This window comes from Colossoma macropomum, unplaced genomic scaffold (genome assembly GCF_904425465.1).
Source record: "Colossoma macropomum unplaced genomic scaffold, Colossoma_macropomum, whole genome shotgun sequence".
Classification (NCBI taxonomy): Eukaryota; Metazoa; Chordata; class Actinopteri; order Characiformes; family Serrasalmidae; genus Colossoma; species Colossoma macropomum.
The window spans coordinates 10,838,341-10,860,503 of record NW_023494804.1 but is presented as its reverse complement, the minus strand read 5'-3'; the positions used below and the strand labels follow the sequence as shown (position 1 = coordinate 10,860,503).

General features: G+C 37.6%; 1 protein-coding gene across 1 annotated transcript; it reads right to left on the bottom strand.

Moving 5' to 3' along the window:
- Nucleotides 1-605: 605 nt before the first annotated feature.
- Nucleotides 606-20,883, bottom strand: zmp:0000001301 (rab9 effector protein with kelch motifs). The gene is made up of 18 exons (XM_036594879.1): nucleotides 20,707-20,883; nucleotides 16,412-16,484; nucleotides 16,260-16,302; nucleotides 15,483-15,561; nucleotides 14,507-14,595; nucleotides 14,207-14,353; nucleotides 12,750-12,801; nucleotides 12,237-12,337; nucleotides 11,116-11,201; nucleotides 8,440-8,521; nucleotides 8,235-8,320; nucleotides 5,297-5,384; nucleotides 5,173-5,221; nucleotides 4,669-4,756; nucleotides 3,314-3,414; nucleotides 3,035-3,119; nucleotides 1,254-1,358; nucleotides 606-965 (listed from the first exon to the last, which is right to left on the bottom strand). Exons 1-18 carry the CDS (start codon nucleotides 20,766-20,768, stop codon nucleotides 861-863), a joined length of 1,521 nt encoding a protein of 506 aa, XP_036450772.1. The 5' UTR covers nucleotides 20,769-20,883; the 3' UTR covers nucleotides 606-860.
- Between the last annotated feature and the right edge of the window lie 1,280 nt (nucleotides 20,884-22,163).

The following is a 22,163-nucleotide window of genomic DNA, read 5'->3' as shown; positions in this document are numbered from 1 at the left end:
TCAAGCCAGTTACTTCTGTACTTTATGTGGACAAAATGCTATGAAAATGCTATCCATGACTAAAGTTTTTATGATGATGGGAAATGTGTCAGAACTGGAATTAAGGCACTTTAAGCTAGTTATTATAGTGGTAATAACTGGCTTAATATGTTTTGCTAACACTGTTTTAAGTCAGTGTCTGTTTAAACCCATCCCGAATCAGTTTGCATGGAAAGAATGCTATGGAAATGTTATCTGTGACTAAATATCAGTTTTTATGAGGATTAGGAAAGGATATAGGACTAGAAGTGAGGAATCTCATACAGTGGTTTTAACTGGCTTGATATGACATAGTTTGCTTTCTTTATTACTTATGTTAACACTGTTTTCAGTCAGTGCCTGAACAAGATACATTTCATATATTCCTAGCATTGTTTATATAGTCAGTTGTTACATTTTCATAAACTTTTATTCGTAGACTTCAGCATTCAGATACATTTTCAAATGAAGAAAACACAAAACACAAGAAAGGAAGTCAACCTGTTTCACAAGAATGAAAGCAGTGCTTGCTCTTGTACTTCTGGGCCTCAGATCTAAAAATCTGGGCCTGTAGTTTTCTTAGTAAGCATACATACCCTGTCAGATTGGCTTTGTTTGGTTGCATAAGGCCATGCTTTTACAGGTGTCTCTCTCTGTACAACAACATATAATGGCAATTATGCAAACACGCCATCAATGTATGCATGTCTAGAGTGATTAAAGGACACAAAGGGGTCCCACGAATGAACACACTCACACGCACAGCAATGACAGCAAAGAAGTGTGATGGAAAACAAAACTCGGCCTCTCTCCTCCTTCTGGTTGCCATGGAGACTGTTTCTTCACATGCCTTTGAACTGCTGCATAATGGACAGGAGGTGCTCACTGCGTTTTTGGATGTTGCACTGCTCTTCTTTTAGCTTCTCCTGCTCATGAAGCACCTCCTCCTGTTAAAAAACGTTGACAATAAACAGCAATGAATGACGGTGCACCTTAATGGAATCCTGTACTGTGCCATGTCTACTGAACTGGTGTAATACACCTTTGATTTTGCCTTTTCTGGACAATTGGTTGACCATTAGTTAAAAGTGAGGTCCAGTCATATTCAGTGGAGGCTAATTGCTAAGGTGGAAATGTCGTTGTCTGACTAGTCAGACATTGGGGTATATAAATAGCAAGCCTCTAGTGAAACATGGCCACAAGTGCGTCCTCAGTAACTGTTTGCGGTTACACACCCTGAGTTTACACAGCTCCTTCCTCTCCTTGTCGTTCTCTTCTGCTCGAGCTCGGAGCCAAGCCTCGTTCTGAGATCTGTGCCTCTCCAGCATTTCCTGAAGTTCCTGTTCAACCAGAGACACAAACCCGACTTCCTTCAACCATTGTTTTGAAAATGTATAGAATAAAAGGCGGGAATGTGTTCTGAAAAATGACCGCCCATTCAAGAAAAGCCATTTTGGAGAATGATGTGTAAAAGTGTTACAGAACTATAGATATGCTTGATATGTTACTCAAAAGGTTAAGTTTGCCACAGTTAATTTGGGCTGGACTGACTTCATTTTTGCGTCTACGTTCAGATTCACAAATAAGGTACCGTGCAAAAGTTAGGGATCACTCTTTCATGTGTTTAATTTCCAGTCAGATCTGTCATTAAATTCAAGTTATTCTTTTTTAATTTTTTTTGCGGAGATCAGGTATAGACTGGCTGAGCTATTCTTAGGTTATAGAAGTGTAACTAAAACTTTGGGCCCTGGCCATTTAAAGGGTTAAAAGATATGGAGAAAATGGGACTATTAACAACCATGCAAGACCTCCTAAACCACCAAAACTGTCCCCATCAGTAAACAGTACATATACTGTAAACAATTAATGTACATTTCCAGCAGATATTCTGCAGTAATCTGCTGTATTCCTTAAATATGTGTAAAAATGGTTCTTTCTGGGAGAAACAGGTAACGTTTCTTGTCAGATACATGTCAGAATTTAAAGTAATTAGCTGTTATTTGCAAAGCATATTGGGAAAAGCTGGTACTTTGTGCAGACATCAGTAGACTGTCTCTGAATATTGACAGTGGCAGAGCTTTCTTGTGGCTTTAGTTTTCTTAGTTAGTTTTCTTAGTTTTTTTAGTTTTCATTAATATGCATTTATTTGATGATCTACAGTTTTTTACACGTGACTTTTTTTGTTTTAACCCCTTAAAATCTCAGGCTTATTGCATACTGAGACTTATTCAGTATCTACAGGGACTTCAATGCAAACTAGTTGAGCTATTTTAGAAATGTATAATAAAACTGGCCATGTAAGGGGTTAACATGTCATTCCTACCCCAGTGATATGTTAGAATATATATATATATATATATATATATATATAGAATATATATATATATATATATATATATATTCTAATAATTTTACACTAACATTGTTTGCATAAAACATTGTTTGATAAAACTTTCATCTTTGAGAGCCAAGAAAAAAAAAAATCAAGTTCCCCTCTCGTTTCAGATCTGAAAAAATCCACAGGTGTTTCTGTCCATCCTTTCACTGTGAGAAGACGACTCAACACTATGACTCTGAAAGCATGTACAGCTGTCAAGAAACTATTAAAGGGAACAGGAAATAGCCACAAAACAAGAACATTTGATCAAACAAAGAAGTTGCTGGTGTTCTCAGAACAATATACTGACCAACCTAGGGTCCAGACCTCAACATCGTTTAACATGTTTAAGGATTACTGGAACGATGAGAAGCATAAAATACAGCCACTGTCTAAGACTGAACTTAGTAGGTGCAGATTTCTTTGAAAAACTGAAAGTAAGTCTCCTGAAAAAAATGGGAGCTGTTATAAAGGTAAAGAGCGGGCACACTAAAAACTGAAAAATGATATTTAGTTGTTGAGGCTTCTGTGTAATTTTTTTTCTCCTGATGCTAAAAATGAATAACTTTCATAACAGCTGTTTTGACTGGAAATTAAACACATGAAGTGTTCTCTGACAGTACTGTAAATACAACACACCTGAGTCTGCTTCTGGTGATACTCATTGTAAGCCTGTTGCTCACACCGCAGCGCTTCTGCTGCCTGCGAAAGCTCTGACTTTTCTCTGTTTCCAGAGAAAAAGAAAAAACAGTTGACCTATCTTGCTCAATCTGTTGCAAGAGGAAACACATATAAACATAGAGATAAACCATTCAAAATCAGAAACTACACTAAGCTGTTTCTTTACCAAGTGCTGACTGATCTCTGAAATAAAGCTGCAGGTGACTTTCACCCGGCAGTTTCGTACCTTTCCCATACCTGTCTAGTTTGCGGAACTCCTCATCTAAAATTGCAAAAGCTTTGTGGATCATGCTCATTGCCTCATCACGGACTGCAGTGAAATCTCGATGAGCTGTGGGCTAGACAGTGCAAACCACTGGTTTAAACATGCATTGAGTTAGTCTGTTTGATAAAAGATGTGATTATATTGCCATATAATATAACATGCGTAATATTAAAAGGGCATTACGGCCTAAAAATAGCAATTATTGTTTTTTGTCAAGTTATGTAATATTCTGTGACGAGGCATTATATCTCTAAGCTGCATCAGTCTGACAGAATTCACAATTTTCATCTTTTTTTTCATCAGTGTTCTCTCACTACGATACCCAGCATGCACTATGTAAATATGTCATACAACTACTGGGAATCCCTGCAAGATGATAACAGAATCTGGACTGCTAGCATAGCCACTGATGTAAAGCACATGTGTCAGACTCCAGTCCTCGCAGGCCAAAACACTGCAGACTTCAGCACGGTACCTCATTAAACACACCTGATTCAGCTAATTAGCAAAGACTTCATGAACTGAATTCCAAGTATTAGATGAGGGTAAACGCTAATCTCTGCAGCACTTTGGCCCGAAAAGTCCCCAGTTTGACATGCCTGATGTAGAGGCCTATAAATGTAGACATGACATTCGTCATGTTAGCTAACTGGCATCCTTCTGCCTTAACCGGTTAGAAACAAACATTTCAAACATGTCCTCGAGTATCCACTCCAAAGTGTTTGTAGTTTTTAAGAGGTCCACCCACCTTCAAGATAAATCATATTAAGGGCAGTTTTGGAGTCTTTAAACTGGAAAATCTCACTCTAGAGCAGGGTGCACAACTCCGGTCCTGGTTGGCCGGTGTCCAGCACAGTTTTGAAGTTTCCCTACTCAAATATACCCACTAAACCTGGCGATTAAGTGTAACCGGGCAGATAAATCATCAAACTGTGCTGGATACTGATCCTCCAGGACCGGAGCTGTGCACCCCTGCTCTAGAGACTACTGTGGCACCACTAGAGGAGGTGAATAGGTACGTTTACAACAGATGTAGCAATATTTGCACTTCTATTTTGGCCGGAGTGCCCCTTTAAAACTGCATTGGTGGTTTTATAACCAACTGAACAATGTAGATTGGCCTGCGTTATTTTGACCATGATATTTGATGAATTATTTGTTAATTCTGCAACGCAGACAGGTAATGCGATCCTTAGTCAAAAATGTATATGTTCGTTAATGCTAACACGTCATTATTCAATCTATTGTTAATATATTCATTCATTCAAGGAGCCATTTTCTGTAAAAGGTACTACAGATAATCTGAATAAACTGCAGTTTAAGTCACCTGTGTTGACTCTGTTCTCTCAATCTTCACAGTTAATGGAGTTTCACTCAGCTCGTACTTCACATTGGGAACCTTTGTTGGCACAAAGCTGAACACATGCACACACATACTCAATTTAAATAACCGAAAAAAATAGCCCTCATGAAACTGAGAATGAAACTAGAACTCCAAATTTGCATAAAGGAAGAAGGGCTTGGGTTCAGTTCCAGGTAATGACATGACACTACCCCCAACTGCTATCATTACACCATTTAGGCACTTAAAACTTCCTGAAGAAGACAATGAAATGTAAACCACTTGCACAGTCTGTCCTAAAAAGCTGGGATGCCCAATCCTGGTCCTGGAGATCTACCATCCTATAGAGTTTGGCTCCAACTCTTATTGAACACAATTGATCCAAGTGATGAAGGCTATATTGATGAGTCAAGTATGCTGGATCTGAACTGTCCAGGGTGGTAGATCTCAAAGGCCAGGACTGAGCACCCCTGCTATAAAGGTACTAACCTGTTGCTGATTCCCTGAAGTCCAAATTCAGACAGAATCTCCTTCATGACTGTAATAAATGTGGATAAAGGAATCATTTAGACTGTAATAAGGATATAGTGAAAAAGAGGTGAAGTCATCTTACCTGGCTGTCTCTCTGATGGGTTTATTAATTTCATGATCTTCAAGTCATTGAATTCCTGTTCCTCATTCTTACCTCCAAACACGTACATCTACAGTGAAGAAATACGCAGTACAGTGCAAAGGTTTTTTCACAATTAAATGGCTTTTTAAATGGAACTTTCTCAGAATTGTACTGTAGTACTATGCAAAATCAGAGGCCATCCTGCATTTCTTTAATTTCCAGTTAAAACAGCCATTAAGTACAAGTTATTCATTTTTCTGCTGATATTTCTGAAGACTTTAGATGCAAGATAAAAAGTTAAAAATGAAATAAAATATATATCAAAAGATATAGAGGCTTCTAATAACCATACAAGACCTGGTTGACCACCAAAACTGTCTCCATCAGATATGAATCATTTTATCGAATTGCTACTCCAGAGTTTAGACCTCAAGTCCAAGTTGAAAACACATTCCAGACATTTAACTTGGAATACTGAATTCATTTTGGTTTGAGTGACCCTATAGCTTAATTATGTTTATTTTATTTAAACAAATGATTAAAGATTCCATTTTGTCACTAACAAAACAATCATAACACTATCAAAAAGTTTCGGTGGTGACAATTTTAGCTAATTTTCAGCAGAACTCAAAAACACTGGCCAGTACCTGACTAGCAACCACAGCTTTGAACGAGTGTACAAACATAAAATCATAACATTTTTCATTATAGAGTTATTTAACCTCAGAAAATGTGTTTCAGTAATGACAATTCTTAATATTACACATTGATTTTTAGGCTTTGGGACACATTTACTTCAAAACAATGGGATCTAACTGCTCACCATGTGGCCATGAGGGAGAGGGATGCAGCCTCACTTCCTGCTCTAAAATGTAGGGGTGTGGCTAAAATAAAGGCTCCGCCTATAGACGAAAATGTGTTTCGGTAACGACGTGAAACTGTGGGACAGCAATGTTTTTTCACTGGAAAATTAAACTGGTGATAAATGTACACCTTTCAGCTTCACTTTAAAAGTGATTAAAAAGACCTTAAAAACATAATAATTATTTTTACATGTTGAATTTAGGGTAACTTAGGTTTAATGTGAGTTTGGGACAGACATCTCCCAACAGAAAATACCCTATAAATAATGATATTGTATATATTTAACTCAATTAATTTGATTAATTATTTTTCAAATAGTTTTTTGTGGGATGGTGGGACTGCAGTTTGAACTAAGTCAGTCGAATGGTCTGTATACATTACATAAAGCTTTCTTCTTTAAGAGAGAGGAGAAAATCAAGCTCCACTCTTGCTTCATATCTGAAAAAAATCCTGTCCATCCTTCCACTGTGAGAAAACTCAGTGCTATGAGTCTAAAAAGATGTGTCAAGAAGCTGTTACTAAGAAAAGAAAAAAAAGAAACAATTTGGGAATCAAACAAATAAGCTGCTGGTGTTCTCAGAACAATGGACTGACCTCCAATGGACAGTCCACACCTCAGCCACATTGAATGTATTTGAGATTACTTGGATTGTGAGAAGGGCTTATGGCATTTGTATGTGTTTGTGTACCAAAAATAATCCCAACTCATTGTTACATGGCCATTTCGCAACCTCTTGAATTAAACAGGCTGTTTTTGTTACTGTGCCTTTAATACTGATATGTAGAAATGACCTCTGTTCTGATTGGCTGTTCTGTATTTTGCCTCTTTTAAAAAGCAGTCAGGGCTGAAACACTTCTTAAAAGTACTTTGAGCTAAAAAGGGAACCATTCTCAATGAGAGACAGATCTGGACTGCAAGCAGGGCGGTCTAACATCCTCACTCTCTGATTACACAGCCATGCTGTTATAACGTGCAAAATGTGGCTTGGTGTTGTCATGTTGAAGTAAGCATGGACTCCCCTGAAAAGGATCTTGTGCAGAAGGCTGAATATGTTTTTAGCAGTTATGGTACTTTCACAGATGTGCAAGTTACCCACCAATACCCCATATCACAACAGACCCTGAACTTTATGCTGGTAACAATCTGGAATCTTTTTTGTCCATTATTTCTATAAACAATCTGAAAGGTGGACCCGTTAGACCACAATACACATTTCCACTGCGCATCAGTCCATTTCAGATGAGCTTTAGCCCAGAGAAGTTGGCGGCGTTTCTAGACTTTGTTGACATATGACTTCCACTGTGCATAGAACAATGGAAGTTCTATGCAAGTCCAAACACTCACTGAGGATCGTTATTTTTAAACTTTTGGATTTTATGATGAGCCTTGATCCATCCTTGCTCTCAAAGTGCAAGGCCTTTACTGGATGCTACTTTTATATCTAAGATTGCATCCCCTCTTCCAGACGTTTTTTTGAACATTTCAACTTTACTAGTCTTAAACTGGCTATGTGCCATTATAAAGCATTACATATCGTCTTTGTACAGTTTTTTACTTAAATAAAGGTCAAAATGGATCACTACTTTCTGTTTTTAATGGCATTTGACCAAATGTCCCAACTTTTTTGGAAATTTGTTCTGTTGATGAGTGACAATAAAGACCAGATGGCTCGATAAAGACCACTTGAAGTCTATGGGAGATAATGTTTGCTTCATATCTTACTTTAGAAGAACACATTCCATAAAAATAGCTACATAGTTTTAAAAAATCTTGGAAACAAGGAAAATGACATATATTTCAGGAAAAAGTTTGACTGTTCCTTTAAATAATACTGTAAGCTAGGAGTACTTAATTAGGTCCACTGGCTGCCAGAGACAGCAGGCATTTGTTTCAGCCCTGTACGACACCGTCTAATTAGATTTCTCTCTGTCAAAAGGTGAACTCATTAGTGAAACCAGGACGTTTTGCTGAATTGGTGTGAACGCTTGTAGACACTGGATGGACTGAGCTGAGTCCTTCTGACTTCTTACATATGTTTTTAACATATACAAACACATATGCTCACTCACTTACATGACTATGAAGAATAAAGGCTGTGTGGCCATAACGTCTTGCTGGAGGAATCCCCACATACAAAGGTACCTTCCATTTCATCTTTGCTGGAGAATTATGCAAAAACCACAAGGAGAAGGAATGGATTAGTATTTGCTGTGGGCCAAGTCACATTTCAGTTTGGGAAATGCAAAAAATGACAAGCACATAAACAACAGAATCTTACCAATGCTTAGCTTGTGAATTTCATTAGTTGAAGAGACGGTTCCTTCAGGGCCAGTAAACATCCCCCCAAACAAGTAGATATCCTGTGTTTAACAAACAGCATTTTTTATTGTGAATCATTATGCAGCTTCTACAATCAAGGGAAACGAGGATTAAAGCCAGGACTCTTTACTAGATGACATGTGAATGGGACATGTGGTGCATTTCAATGATCCTCGGTCAGGTAGTCTTGGTAAATTCATCACATGAACAGTATGTATATAAACAGTACTGTGCAAATGCCAGAGACCTACCTTCATTCAAAACAGCCAATAGTATTAAGAGGTTAATTTTTTAGTAGATATTTCCTATGAGATTAGATATAGAGCAAGTTTCCAAAACTGAAGTTTAAAAACTATCAAAAATTATAGAGAAAATGAAACTCCTAACCACTGTGCAAGATATACCTGTTAGACCACCAAAACTGTGGCCATTAAAGCTTTCATCTCTGACCGATAATCATAAAACCAAGCTCCATTCTTCTTTCAGTTCTGAAAAAATCCACTTGTGCTTCTGTCCATCCTTCCACTGTGAGAAGACAACTCAATACTACAATACTGGTCTAGCTGTCTACACAAATTTCACTCAGGTTTTTGGCCTAATAATAGTACTGTGCTCTAATTAAAGTTATTAATGACATTCATTAAATACAGACTCTGGAAAAACATCTACTATTGCTTAATCACAGCATTGCCTTTGATACCAGCGACCATATAATTCTCATAGAAAGACTTGAGAACTGGGATGGGCTCTCAGGAACTGTCCTAAAATGGTTCAGTTCATACCTGCAAGGAAGGGACTACTTTGTGGAAATTGAAAATAATATTTCTGAGAGAGTGCCAGTGACCTGTGGTGTCCCCCAGGGTTCAGTTCTTGGGCCACTCTTGTTCAGTTTGTACATGCTGCCTCTTGGCCAAATACTACAGGACTATGGGATATCTTACCACAGCTATGCAGATGATACTCAGATCTGTAAATGCCTTGAGCTCATCACTAACTGGATGGGACAAAACTTTCTGCAGTTGAATAAAGATAAAACAGAGATTATTTTATTTGGGAATAGCAATGAGGGGCACAGATGAGCTGTCCATTTAGATTTAAGAGCCTTAAAATCTAAAGAACTTGTATGTAACCTTGTACTAATAGACTCTGACCTTAATTTTACCAGTCGTGTCGAAGTAGTTACTAAATCAGCTTTTTTATCACCTTAAGAATATCAACAAGATCCAAGATTTTCTGACGAAAGCAGACCTGGAAGAACTCATACACGCCTTTATTTCTAGCAGGATTGATTACTGTAATGGTCTCCTAACTGGACTCCTAAAAGATAAACAGCTTCAGATGATTCAGAATGCAGCTGCCAGAGTTTCACTAGGAGTAAATGATGGGAACACATCACCCCCATTCTTAAATCATTGCACTGGTTACCAGTCTGTTATAGAATAGACTTTAAGGTACTATTACTGGTCTATAAATTGCCTAGTGGTGTAGGAACAGCATATTTATTTCATATGTTGCAGCAATATGAGCCGAGCAAAACTCTGAAATCATTAGGAACTAATCAGACTAAACATCGAGAAGCAACGTTTAGCTGCTATTCTGCACTGGACACTTTCAAATCTACGCTCAAAACATTACTATTTGAGCAGCTTTAAGCACAGTTTAAAACACTGTTAGTGTTTCTAGACCCTCTTCCTCCATTTAATTTCTAATCTGATTTTTATTTTAGTGATTTTGTTTTTTAAATCTATTGTTTTAATCATGTTTTAATCATGTTTGTAATTTCTATTCTAATTTACTTTTTTTTTAAACAACTTTCTGACTGTATTTTCTCATTTGTAAAGCAGTTTGAATGACAGCAGTGTATGAAAGGTCCTACATAAATAAACTTGCCTTGTCTTGCCTATGGGTGTGAAAATGTGTATAGCTGTGAAGAAGCTGTTACTGAGAAAAGGAAATGCGCAAAAAAGAAGAACAAATCAAAGAAAGATGCTGCTGGTGTTCTCAGAACACATAGGCTGGCCACCACAAAGTCCAGACCTCAACACTACTGAATGTGTTTCAGATTACTTGGGTCATGAAAATGCAACCAACTTCTAAGACTGAACCTTAAGGAAAAATGTCCCTGCAGATTTCTTTGAAAAACTGACAGCAAGTCTCCTGGAAAGAATGGAAGCTATAATGAAGGCGAGTGGTGGACACAGTAAATTTGGAAAAAATTTTATTATATTTAATTGTTGAGGCTTTTGTGTATTTCTATATTAATTATATGTTTCTGTTTTTGCTGACTTGTACTTGGCTTTTTGACTGGAAATGAAATAAATGAAGTGTCTCAAACTTTCGTACAGTACTGTGTATATCGGCTGGCGTGAACCAACGATGCTTACTGCTCCAATATATATATATATATATATATATATATATATATATATATATATATATATATATATATATATATATATATATATCTGTTGACAGAGAATGTACTGGCTGGTCATATTTCACCAATAAACTCAAGTAACATGGAACTTGCCCGAGTTTACTGCTTTATGAGTGTCATTCAAGTGCAACTTGCTTGTGGTAAACTCAGATATTTCCATTTCTCAAAGGATTGTTCGAATGCACCAACGTTACTGACCTTGTCATGGTGAGCTGTAAAGGTCTGACCAGCGCAGGACAGCGGTGACTCCCCTTTAACCTCACTTCTCTGCCACACCAGGGTCTCTAAAGAGGAGCACAGTGGGTGTGGTTACATTCCACACATACATTCCAGGCAACACTTTACTTGAACCCTACTACTTAAAGCTGCACTATGAGTTTTTTTTTGTTAAAATTGAAAGAAGTAGCATTACTGAGTCAGGAGAATAAATAAAAGGCTAAAATATGGGGTGCACACGCTGCTATGACTTACCCTGTAAAGCCTGAAATAATAATTTAAAAGTCAGAGATGTTGGGTTGGGAGTTTGTCAGACTACGTCATATGTCTTTATGTTTTAACGTCACACACATAGTCTCAAAAAGAAGGTCCAGCTCAATGTTTAGATCTCAAACGCAAAATCAACATCATGAATCATCAATAGTACATAATTCACTCACATCCTCAGACAAAACGTCCTTCACCAAGTTTTGACTGAGCTCTCTTTGAATATTCTTTCAACTTGCTAGCAATCATCAGATTCATCCACTCGGGGAAGGGGTCCGAAGCACGAAAAGGGTTCTTTGTGTCATAAAAGGGTTCTTCAGACTGATGTGCATGAATGTGCTATAGACGGTTCTATATAGAACCTTTTTAAAAAAGGGTTCTTCTATTGTTACAAGCTTGACACTGTAACAACAGAAGATAACTTTTGGGTGTTATATAAAACCATTTTCAAAAAGGTTCTATGTAGAACCATCTACAGCACATTCTCCATCAATCTGAAGAACGCTTTATGCTGCAAAGATCCCTTTAAGCACGCAGAGTGTTCTTTGAGTGTTCATTGCTCAATATAGAACCATTTTCTTTAATAAAGAACCTTTGAAGCACCATCGTTTTTAAGAGTCTGGCATGAAAACGTTTGTTCCCTTATTGAGTGACGGGGGTGGGGTCAGGGTAGCCTTCTTGCAGGCCAAATCAAAGCTCATGGGCCATCTTTGACCGCCCTGGTCATGAAAGTCATCCTAGTCATTACATCAAGCTTTTGCCTTCCACTCTATGCACAAATTTAGACTTGTTTGTATTTACAAAAACAGCAAAATAGTTCAGATATTGCAGTTTACCTGTATTTAGAATGTGAATGTCTTTGTAGTAGGACCCGTCTTCTCCACATCCACCAAACAAGAAGATCTGCTCATTGACGACAGCGCACACGTGGTTATATCTATAATAAAATGTTCATAGCTCAGTTGCATGAGAAGAAAAGACTGGAGAATGGAGTCGGGGGGAGCCTTGGGGGTGCTTGGAACAAGGACTACGGTCCTAAGCCAGAATCAGGATAATGGCCCAATGGAAAAAAGACGGCCCTCAGTTCCATTTTCACATGAGGTCACTAGGCAAATGATCCCCACCACCACAGCACCATAGCAACGGTTTGCACACACTGTACCAGATCAGACAGTCTGAGGCTTTCAACTCTTTAATAAATCTGATACAATCAATGATGTACCAAAACAACATCAGCCAGTCCTGAATAAGCAGGTTTAGTTATTCCTAAAACATCCTATTCAAAGTGTAAATTATTCAAATCTGTAATTCTCAGAAACATACATGATGTGCAGAATATAAAACCTTACCTTGCAGATGGTAAAGTCCCAGTTGTTTTGATAGGAGTCCAAATCATTGATACTATAAAAGGATATATAGAACAGTTTGTCATAAAAGCTCATAATAATAAACTGCTGACATACGTTGTAAAAATGAATTGCTTAGCAATAATAGCAAGAATAATGAAATAACATCTATACATAATGTAATGACATACTAAATCACCTGCAATATTAATCATAGTGGTGTTTTAATTTTCGTTACGTGAATGCAGCTGAAACACTGTTCCATCATAGTTTTAGAAGGTTTTGGCCTAAAACATTTTTAGTGCCGAAAGAAAATACACTTTGACAGATTTGCCACAATTTCACCATTATTATCATTACATTAACAACTGCAGGGTCATTGGTCATTTCATATTGTAAATAAAATGGCTGGATTTGTCTTATAGTACATTGTACATTGTGACCCTGGGTTGTTAGCACCACCACTGTAAAGTGGGACAAAACTGTTGGGACAAAACCTTGTATCATTTTCGTACCATTTTTACATTTGCAAAATCTGAAAATATCAGCTGCCATTTACATTGCTTAAATAGTAAACATTGCATGGATTAAAATCTCATTGCATTGACTTCCACTAAAAGTTATGAATATTTCTTCCTTCTGCTGTAAAGCAGTATTGTAGGCAGAAATAAAATTTTGGGTAAGCTTGTGAAAAAATGGGTAGGCCTGCAGGGTAGATGCAATTTCCAAACGTCCAAATGTCCTGCAAAGTCATAATATCAGGCTATTGCCTATTCCTGACAGCAGTGCAGTCATCACCCTACCTATTCTAATGTTTCCACTCCTATGGTGATACAAAACAATTGCAAAACTGTGTACACCAACCAGAATGCTGGACTCACATAAGCTCAACCAATTCACTATAAAGCATGCATATGCTTGCCACATGCACATGTTTTGCCCAATGAAGAAAACATAACTGAAGTCAAACCAGACAGCTAAAAAAGGGGAAAAACACAGCGAACTATAAAATTTTAAATCTTATAATCCTAGGCCAAAGCATACAGCTACAGCAAACATGAAAAAAGTTTATAGAGCATTTTTAGTTGATAGCTCGATGCATTGAAGTACGAATTTGCATCGAAATTGTTGTATAGCCTATTTTAGCTATTGTAGTAAATGAGTACCAAAATCACAGATAACTGACAACAACTACATTTTTTAAATTTGTTTTTGGTTCTGGCAATGGGTAGAAAACGACATACTCTATTGGGGATGGAATCTTGCTTTTACAGATCCCCAGGGCACATCGTTTGGCCACAGCTGGAAGTTAAATTTCAAAAACTAGCATGCTGATAAAGAACCGAAGGCTTGAGGTAATGGTAAATAGCAATGCTTGCTAAGCAGTGATTGGAGGGCAGAGAGTGGTTTGGACTGCACCTCGAATATCCAGAAGTCATGCAGAGAGCTTAAGAGCATACCTGTATTGAACATCATGAGGTTGTCTGTAGGTGTTCCATCCACCATTCCTCCATAAATGTAGATGTTGTCCCCCAAGGCTGCAGAGCTATGTCTGAGAGTCCTCAGAGAAACACCTCCAGTGACCAGCTTCTCCCATCTCAGTGTCACTGAGTATGAGTAGCACAGAATAGTGCATTACAACAAATAAACTTTGACTAATTACCACGCCTACATTCCAGTATTTCAAATCAGGTGATTCTGAGGCTAAACTGCTATTGTATTTCTTTCTGTTAACAAAGTCGAGAGCTGTAGCTGCTTACCAATGTCAAAACAGTACACCCCCGGGAGACATTCTGTTGCTTGAGGATGGCAGCAACCTCCAAATAAGTACAATTTTCCTTTGACAACACTGTGAAGAAGAGATGCTAAGCTTTATTTTGAACCTCAACCCTCATGGGTCCCCCATGGCATGTAGGCCTTGAAGTGCCTCTTCTTATTTTGTTAAATTCTGCCTCACTCACAGCTAAAAGAAACAATCGGAGATATTTCTGTCAAAAGAGTGGATTCTAATCTTTCAATCAATACCATGTTTCTTGTTGTAAGCAGAAAAGAAAACCTAGTATTGTGGCATCTGTCACAGGCCGCACTGCCATCAGTGGCCATGCAAAGTGGCTTTCGTGAGGTGCCATGCTCCCGGTAAGAAAAGGACAGTTAGTGTTGCTGTTGTTTTGATGTTGTTGTGTTGGTGAAGTAGTTGTTGTTTATTAGTATAATTGTGACCAAGGAGGGTGGGATACAGTGTATTGAGTTTGTCTACCCTACTCGTATGTTGTATCCTCCAATGTCACCCCTCCCTGTGTTCCGTGTTGGGCTGGGCATTCTAAATAGAAGAGCGTTTTCCTATACGTACAATATTTTCCACATCTTCTTCTATGCAGATGCCACAGTATTATAATTTTAATATGATGAAAAGTTTGTTTGTTTTGTGTAACATCTTGCTTGTAGAAAAAAAAAACTATACTTTTCATTTTTGACAAAGGAAGAACGCCAGAAAAGCAGATTCAACCCTCTTGACACAGAATGTGAATCAAATGTAAAGGTAATTCATTACATAACTAAACACATAATAAATTATTTACATAGTTACATAGTTTTTACTTAGTAATTACACATAAATAATTATTTATTGCAAATGAAACTGTGTAGGAAAATGACAGTAATAGGTCTGTACTTCTCAGGGTAACATTGTCACAGGTTCGTAAAAACAGATGCATTCTCTTTGTCTTTTTTGTTTACCAAAGTGTGTGCCCTTCTCTTGCTGTGGGTACAACTCCATTCTGAGGCATCATCTCCCAAGTTACATGACTAGGAGTAACTTGTAGCATTTAAGGAAAGAAAAAAAGGACAATGTTAGGGGACAAAACTATTCTTTTACGTTCTTACAAATATAGTCTGTTTACAATGTGGTAGACATTGATAGGTCTCCGTCCACGAATCCAAGACAGTGAAAGTCTAAGCTGAGCTTTTACCAGAAACAGATTTTTTTCTGCTTGCTCAGGCCTGCACGAAGGTGGTATTAATTAAGGTGGTATTAACTATCTATTAACTTACAGTACTGTGCAAATATCAGAGGTGACCCCTTATATATGTGTTTAATTTGCAGTCATAATGGCCATCTAGCACGTTATTCACTTTTCAGTGCCAGAAAAAAGGATAAAACATAATTAACAGAAAATTACACAGATGCTTCAACAAATAAATATATTTTTTTTCAGTATTTAATGTGGCCACCCTTTCAGTTTTTCAAATCTGCTGGGATATTTTTCACACCTCCAAAGTTCAGTCATAGAAGTTGGTTGCATTTTCTGCTTTTTGTGATCCAAATAGTCTCATTCACAAAATTGAGAATATCTTATATCTAATATATTATATCTCCTTGGAAATTTCTCCTAAATCATACTAAATTACTGTTTTAACCGGAAATTAAATAAATGAAGGGCGGTGTCTTTTGCACTTTACTGTATAATTGCATTTGGAACAACTAGTGCTAGTCATTTATAAAGAAATAGTTACCTGTAATCATGTAAAAATCATTCAGGTATAAAGGCTGAGATTCCTAAAGAGAGTAAAATAAAACATGTGGTTCATCATGATGTAAAATGAATAAAATAAACCATCGTTCATCTTATTATATAAGCATATTGTGTATTATAGAAGCTCCACACCTCAGATATCATGGTCGACACTCCTCCATACAAGAATACAATATTTCCCGCCACTGCAATTGCATGACCATTCCTACAGAGAAACAGATCTATAGTGAAAATACAGCTCTATGATGTTGAGTGAAAGTAGGGGAGTATTATTATTACGTTTCAGAGTTACCGGGGGGGGGCAGTTTGTGGGGTTGAATTAGGCTGTTATCTGGTGTTAAATATGTTAACATTCAAACAAATAAGCCATTATTTTGACATAATCAGTCAAAAATTTGCAAAACAGACATTATTTCAACATCATCAGTTAAAGCGTCGAGAAAATAAGCCATTATTTTGACATAATCAGTCAAAATCTCAACAAAATAGACTATGTTTGGACAAAATTTTGAGAAAACAATCCATTATTTTGACACAATTAGTCAAAAGTTTTGAGAATAAAAAGCAATATTTTGACATAACCAGTCAAATCTCAACAAAATATACATTGCTTACACATAATCAGTTAAAATTTCAAGAAAAAAGACATTACTTTGACATAATCAAACATTTTAGAAAAAAAGACATTATTTCACATCATCAGTTAAAGTCTCAAGAAAATAAGCCATTATTTTGACATAATCAGTCAAAATCTCAAGAAATAAGATATTATTGTGACATAAAAGTCAAAATCTCAAAAAACATACTGCTGTTATAAACAGAGAGGGGAAAAAATGGTGATTTTTTTCTTCTATTTTGTAAGATTGATCTTTGGAATCTCATGCTCATGCACTTATTTCCACTGCTCAAAAAAGAGAGGGTGCATGTGCTCCAATCGCTCCATCGCTGAAGTGCCTATAACTCTACGTATTTTTACCGAAAAAAGGCACTTTAAATCGTCAAGATGTAAGCAAAGCTATTCAGAGTGGTTTAATGTGCAAGATACGGAGTCAGAACTCTTTACAGTGGGGGTGATAGGAACCAGATGTCTGAAGTTCTCCAGGCTCCAGACTAACGCTGTCCCGTCATCCTGTGGATGATAAAAATATTGTATGGCACGGTGCTTAAAATACCCCTAAAACTCAAACATTGTTGAATAATAGATTGTTAAATATTGTTGTGTATAAATTTAAGGCAGACTACTAAAAGCGGCACAGGAGCGTCCCTAAACCTCAAAACTCATTAAGAATGCAAGGATCTATTAATATGTACAATTATGCCAATTGTAATCACCCCCTCTGCCCCATTTCTAAACCACCCTCCTCTCAACCCCCATGAACCTGCACAACATGTCTGTTACAGACTGAATAAATTAAGATGAGGAAGAATATAGAAAAATAAGCCCCCAGTGTAGCTTTAATAATCAGGCAGATTCTGTCTTTTTGTCACTCCAGCACCAGTCAGTCGATTTCAGTTGCTCAGATTTTAGTCTTTACACTCTAAACTTGCCTCAGTACAGCATCAATGAGCCAGAATTGCTGATGGTTTAGTCTTCTCGCTCAGCTAAGAAAAATAGAAATAAAAAAAAGCTTAAGCTAACATCTCCACATACAAAAACACAGATGTACGCGCTCAGATTTGAGTCTTTATTCTGTAAACCTGCATAAGTGAGGCTTCGATGAGCCAGAATGAAGCTGTGTGGTTATGTGTAAAGCTTAGGCCTCACTAAGCAAACGCTAGCTTGTAGCAAATGTGGAGCAGAAGTAGCTTAGGCTAACACACAAATACACAGGTTTACTCACTCAAATCTGAGTCTTTATTTTCTAAACCTGCATCAGTGAAGCTTCAAGGAGCCAAAACAAACTTGTGCTGTGGTGAAACTGTTGCATGCTAAGCTACTGTGACACGAGTTCCGTGATCAACTCCCCTGTGCAGCCCCTGGGCCTTGCCTCACATCTAGCAGTGCAGCCACCAAACTAAGCCTAATGTTCGACCTCCGTGAGAAACAAGTTCTTTCTCTCTCTCAGCTCAGGTGCTTGTGCTGCCCTTAACGAGAACCAGCTGCACTGTTTTGGCATCGGCAGGCGTCACTCATGACGCTTGCCATGGCTCTCGCTTCCAGGCCTCATGTTGGCTTGTCGGGACTAAGTGCGATTCCCGCTCGCTCAGAGCCCCAACATATGGATAATTAAACACTAATCTGTTCTATAACTATGTTTCAGTTCTTTAATAAATCTGATCGCTTGTTCTCGTCATACACGCAAAATGAAATAAAGTTCAGTCAAAAATAAAAGAAAGTTGAATAAAAGACTTCAGCCATTGAGTTCTTTTGGAAGGAAGGAAAAGGGCCTCTTCTTTTATTGAGCTTCAGGTGGCAAGACGGCTTCCGGACAACCAAATGCAGAGTACATCACAGAAACATCCTTTTTTATATCCTGTTTGGGGGTGGTGAAGTAATCGCCCCCTTCCTCTCATATTGTCCCATATCATTTTGATTCCCATTATTTCCTGATTCTACACTTCAGTTGGAAACCCTTATTTCCGACCGCACCTGTCCTTGATTTTTTAAAAACTTTCCATGCTTGGCTATCCCAAGCTGCCCCCATCCTTTCAAGGCTATTAATTAGCTCTTGCCTTATTAAACTGGTGATTGTGACTGGTTCCTTATCAGCTTACCTCACTCTTTGGGGGTCAGTTTGCCCTCACAACAAAGTACACTGGCTCCTAGATGCTTCTGAACTTCAGGGACTCTCCAATGCAAAATCCCCTAACTTATACACAGCAAGGCCTATCCTTAGTGAGAGGATTAATACACTTTTGTTAATCAACTTTTTAGCATATGGTTATGGATTTCTTATTGATTATAATAGTAATCTATTCATTAAAATACTACATTCCCTCCTTTCATGGTGCCCTCACCATGACCTCTGCAAATGTTTGATTATTTTTCATGCATAACACACAATAGATGTTATATGTTTACTGGTATATGAAAATCAAAGGTTACTAATTAGTATTAGTAGGTGTCAGAAGGATTAAACATAGTACACATCGAACCCCACAAATCATTTGTCAAAATTATTTTACCCACTTATATTCCAAATTATATGATTTACCCACAGGCTCTCGTTGGTGCCTGACACATCCTCTCATTAGTGTATTTTAGTATAGTGGACCATAATAGAAGTTTAATGGTGATTTACAGAACTAAGCTGCTACATCACAGCCCACAAATCACTTTTTGATTTACTGAGAAAACCTGTGTTTTCAATGGAAATATGAATGCTATTTGCTAGGTATACTCTACACAACATGTTAACACATTTGGTACAAATATCATGCTAATTTCCATTAGCCTGTCATTTGGAATTCCTATGTAATATCAGCATCAAGCTAAGGATTGTGTCTGTACTATTTTTTTAGCACACTATAACTTAATTATGGATAATTAAAGTACTATTTTTTACTTTATCTATATCAGCATATATTGAGCTTTGGATGGTGGTATGCTGGTCAGCAATAATGGAAGATATTATGCTGGGCACCAGCAAAACCAGCATATGTTGTGTTTTGGTTGCTGGTATGCTGGTCAACCAGCATGACTATGCTGCGTGAAAAGCTAAAGGACCAAACTAGCACTATACCAGAATAAACCAGCATAAACAAGCTGTTTTTTTCAACTCAATGATGTCACATAACATGTCACATAGCACTTAACACTTTCAGACCCAAAGTATGTTCAAGAGCACAAAATATAATCTTGTTCCATTCTTATCCTAAAGGCAGCCATAAATACGATAAATCTAATGTTAATAATGGTTCATCATTACTGTTTGCTCGCAATTTCTGGCATTTACCTTTTTCTGAATCCATAATAATGTTAGTTCAGAAATACAAGAGACAAAAGTAATGTAAAAAAAGCAGTTTAATATTTTAGCTGGATAAGTTTCACTTTGGGACAGCTGACAACATTTTTGGGATGGTTCTGAAAAACGTTAATTCTGGAGGCTTGCTAAACATTTTTAAACTCCAATCAGGGTGGAGAGGTATAATCAGGGCATTGTAAGGAAAAATAGAAAATGTATTTTTTCAGATTTACCACTATTTTACCATCATCAACATTACATATAAAACTTAGAAGACACGTGTAAGTTCACTGGTCATTCTGGATGGTAAATAAAATGGCTATATTTGCGATGTCGATATCATAATCTCTGGTTTCTACCACCACCACTGTAAAGAAATATGTCACTAAACATCTTTATCATTCCATTTCACATCAAACTGCTAATTACTTTGTTTACATCTCAATAGAATTTCCTTTTAACGGCACATAAGTTATACGAGTAATTACCTCTTTACACCTTATGCAGAAGGCAGTTACTCACCTCGGGCTGGGTGGCACTCCTCCAATCTCCTTTTCAACCCAGTGTCCACTTGCAAGGGCCATTTCAGGCACTGAATGAATTCCTTGAACCTTGTCCTTTCCTTTTTAGCTACCTGTGCTGTTTTAAAATGTGGGTAAAATAGTAGCAGACAAGTCAGGAATGCACCATATCCCAGACGTGCTGCTGGCCCATAGGAGTAAATTCATTCATAGATCTTTGGTGTGCCTGTAAGATGAGGACGCTTGTTGCCTAGCAACTGTAAACAGACTTTTCTGCTCACCTCATGCAGGTATGTTCAATGAAACAAGCTCACTGAGACAAAGTTCTGCTGCCCCATAATGAGCCACAGTCAAGATCATTTCAGTCAAAGTCACATTGATGAATGATGAGTCAGTGATGATGATAATCATCCTGACTTAATGTGAATTTAATATGAATTAATAACAAAGTCCTTACCTTTAATTATATTAATATTCGTAGTATCGAGAAGGAAGTCAACATGAACTTCATTGACTACAGCAAAGTGGTGAAGTTGACCAGATAAATTTATGGAATGTCCTTAAGAAAGTGGGAACACTAGGGCATCTTATCATTCTAATGACGAATCTCAATACTAATCAACAAGCCACATGACATAAAATGGACAAACGGATTGGTTCCACATTGGCAAGGGTGCCTACTATCACCATACCTGTTCAACCTGTTTGCAGAACATATAGGCCCAATCCCATTTTACCCCTTGCTCCTCCACTTAGCCCTTACCCCTCCGTTTTGCATGTTTACGCCTAGGAGTAGGGTGTCCCGACTTTTGTTGAGATGGAGGGGTAGGGAAAGTGTTAGGGCTATATGGCCCTCCAAACAGAGGTTTTTCAGAGGCACACTCCAAACAGTGTGTTACAAGAAAAAAAGAATAACTGGCAAGAAGGCTGCGCAAGCGACCAAAGAAACCCACAAATGTGAATATTTTCTATGTTCAAAATTACTATAACCACTGTTAGTTTAATGTCGTTTCAATGTATTATGGTTCTTTTCTTCATAACAAGCACGAAAAATTGCTAATAGTGTGCTAATGTCTCAGTAGCTAGCTAGCTTAATTTCCCATTCCACCTTAAATAGTCCAGCAGTTCTGACGTCTGAAGCACCAGAATGTAACTGCTGCTCCATTTAAGGTGAAATGGGAAAATTCGAACAAGAAGCTGGCAAATAGCTGACTTCCACTTCATATCAGTGAAGAATTAGGGGTGGGCAATAATAAATAATTATTGCATACCCCCTCTTTGAAAGCATATGATGCCCTTAAGCCCAGCAGTGAGGTTGCTGAACTTTACCCTCCTCTGCTATCACTGCAGACTGGCAGAGTCGCCTACAGAGCAGCGCTAGTAGCCTGTCAATTAAATAATGTTCATCTTTATTTAAGGGTTCCATTTCATTGGGGACGATTTCAACCACTACCCCTT

Excerpts from the sequence above, each read along its gene's own strand:
- zmp:0000001301 (XM_036594879.1), bottom strand. The coding sequence starts at position 20,768 with ATGGCCCTTGCAAGTGGACACTGGGTTGAAAAGGAGATTGGAGGAGTG. Across the intron at positions 8,522-11,115 it reads TTACAGCTCACCATGACAAG|GATATCTACTTGTTTGGGGG; the intron begins GTCAGTAACGTT and ends TGTTAAACACAG. Across the intron at positions 8,321-8,439 it reads AATTCACAAGCTAAGCATTG|CAAAGATGAAATGGAAGGTA; the intron begins GTAAGATTCTGT and ends ATAATTCTCCAG.